The 2,500-nt window shown below is 39.8% G+C and overlaps 1 protein-coding gene across 1 annotated transcript in view; it reads right to left on the bottom strand.

Moving 5' to 3' along the window:
• Window positions 1-1,504, bottom strand: part of LOC137979112 (uncharacterized) — a 9,360-nt gene extending 7,856 nt beyond the window's left edge. Inside the window, exon 1 of the mRNA XM_068826297.1 lies at window positions 1,399-1,504. Coding sequence (XP_068682398.1) covers window positions 1,399-1,474 — 76 coding nt within the window. The 5' untranslated portion in view covers window positions 1,475-1,504. The remainder of the gene's footprint in view (window positions 1-1,398) is intronic.
• Between the last annotated feature and the right edge of the window lie 996 nt (window positions 1,505-2,500).

The raw sequence follows: 2,500 nt of genomic DNA, 5'->3' as shown, positions 1-2,500 counted from the left end.
CACCTTTAATCAAAACTTCATTACGAAAGATCAAGCTGTCAAATTACGATCCTCTTCCTTATTGGTCAGCTTTCGTGAATTGTTTACCTAGCACAGTTCAAGAGCACTGCAGAGCGCTCTTGAGCTGGGCTGCGGATCCTGTGAAGTTTTCAGCAACTCCGCCTCTTTTTTAAGCAAGCAAGTAACGCCATGCTTGGTCGGTCACACCTGTGACGAGCTAGAAATGTGCTCGCTAACCAAATATTGGCCAAGGAAGCAGGGTTCTAGCGCGAATGTGACCCCGGGGTTAGACGAAAGAGGTTCGCCTTCCTCATCAGCAGAAACGATTGAAACTGCGGTAGTCTGGGACACAGTTCATCCATTTTCAACGAACGCGCGACTCGAACCGAAGTGCACTCTAGCCCTTGCTACTGATTGCTTGAAGACGTCACAAAGCAAGCATGCTTGAGGTAGCCTTAAGCGCGAATGTGACCTCGGGGTAAGAAAGTCCAAGAGTAAGTCCAAGTGCTTTTTATGTCTTTTGAAGGACCATTTCAAAACAACCCAAAGTTGTCTACCCAATTCATTTTTACATCTTGCAAATTAAGCCTTCTAAAAGGGCTTTCATGACCATCTTAACGTGCGGAGAAAAATTTAATGTAATTTCTCTGCGTAAGATGCATAGTTAATGCTTAAGAATTTGGTCTGTTTTTGCTCAGTTCGAACTTAATCCGTTCCCCAACAAACGATAAATGTTGCGATGTAGATTTCGCCGGCAACTTTAATGTATTCCCTACGAAATTAAAATACTCTTTTCTCTGCAAATCGTTTTCTTGGCCGCTGACTATATTGAATCTGTATACTGTGCGAAAAGCTACAGAACAATCCCACAATATCTAGCTTTGCTGGAGAACAATGGAAGACACTTAATACGATTGACCACATTTGTAAACATGTCACACTGCAGCCGTTTCAGGTCGTGTCTTAAAATATTACCTGAATAAAATATGTGGTTTGCATCAAAGCTCTGCACAGGGTTGAATTCTAGGGTTGGTTTTGCCACTTGCTTATTGTTATTTATTATTCCTGGTATTGTTATCATTCTGATAATTATCCCACGCGAGACGGATATTTACTTCGTAAATTCGAAGGAATGTATAAAATAGATTCCTTCGTTTACAAAACCTCTCTTCGAACAAGTCAGTAAAATGATTCAATTAAGTAAAAATAACTGATCAAGGCTGTCCTTCCCTGACTTTTTCCTCTTTATCAAATCAGAATTTAAATATCTCGACAGTTTATTTGAGGTTTTTCGTCCATGGTCGCTGCGAAGCGGATTGAACTTCAACTTTATGCGTTCCGTGCAACCATGGCTTAAAGCTTTATACAGTAAGTCTCTCACAAAACTCTAAAACATACCTGCAATCAGAAGGATAAAACTGGCTACAAAGGTTGACATGGTTCGGTTGATAAAGATGGCACCATAGCAAGACATAGCAAGTATGATTTCTACTTGACAGTCACCAAATATGGCACGAGATCGCGTGACTACTAAGCGTTACCAATATCATACACGGAGAGCGAGGAAAGGGGATAATTGTGCCGGAATTTGCGATATGTTCATGGATCTTTACTTACCTACCCCCAGAAATAATTTTAATTAGAGGATAAACAGTTCATAAGCAGTTTTTAATCATGGATTACGCATTAATTAATTCTCAAAAAGACTGTTCTCCCAGAAGTTCATCGCCCCTAAATAACTTATTTTTTAGTACTTGGTTGTTCAAAAGGTAGTATATTACAAGTGCTCAGTTTGTCGAAAAGAGGGAGCAAGAAAGAAAAAGAGGACGACTAATTCTTCTCTATTAAGAGGAGGTAGGGTTGTCATTTTTCTTGCAGATGAGTTCAAGGCTTTTCAATGTTCTAAAAGTAGGAGTGATTAAAATCCAATACTAAAATATCTGGAGTCCAGAAACGATGCAATAGACTTTGCTGTAAATTTGATTCTTAGGGTTAGTGCAGTCTTGAGATCTAAAGACTGTTGTTGGTGACTGACTATTCAACAACCTGAGTGGAATCCATCTTCTGCCGAATCAAAGGGATCAGAATGCGTGCACAATCTTCCAACCATCTTGAGCCTCGTAGCCGTGAAAGAAATTATGCCGTTCGTGTTACTAATGAACAATATGATACACGTCTGTGAACTACGCACTCTTACTCTGTTGAATACCCGGCGATGGACCCAGACTATTTCGTGACAGCGTGAGACTGCCAAGAACGGTTTAATGTTTGTTATTAATTAATATCGTAGACACCTGTAGCTCATAGTTAACCACCTTTGGTTTGGTCAACGTTTATCATTAAACAGGAACGACAGCTGTGTGTGAATAACCCAGTGAGGAGCTATTTCTTATACTAAAATGACAACTGTGTGAAGGTTTGGATAATTTAATCACCTGCTGGCATTTTAGCAGAGGAAAACATTTTTAATTGAAGTGGAAAAATCATAAGACGATTTGCG

The sequence above is a fragment of the Montipora foliosa genome, chromosome 12 (genome assembly GCF_036669935.1).
Source record: "Montipora foliosa isolate CH-2021 chromosome 12, ASM3666993v2, whole genome shotgun sequence".
In the NCBI taxonomy this organism is placed as follows: Eukaryota; Metazoa; Cnidaria; class Anthozoa; order Scleractinia; family Acroporidae; genus Montipora; species Montipora foliosa.
Note: the sequence above shows the minus strand (reverse complement) of the source record. Positions and strands in the feature narration are given on the sequence as shown.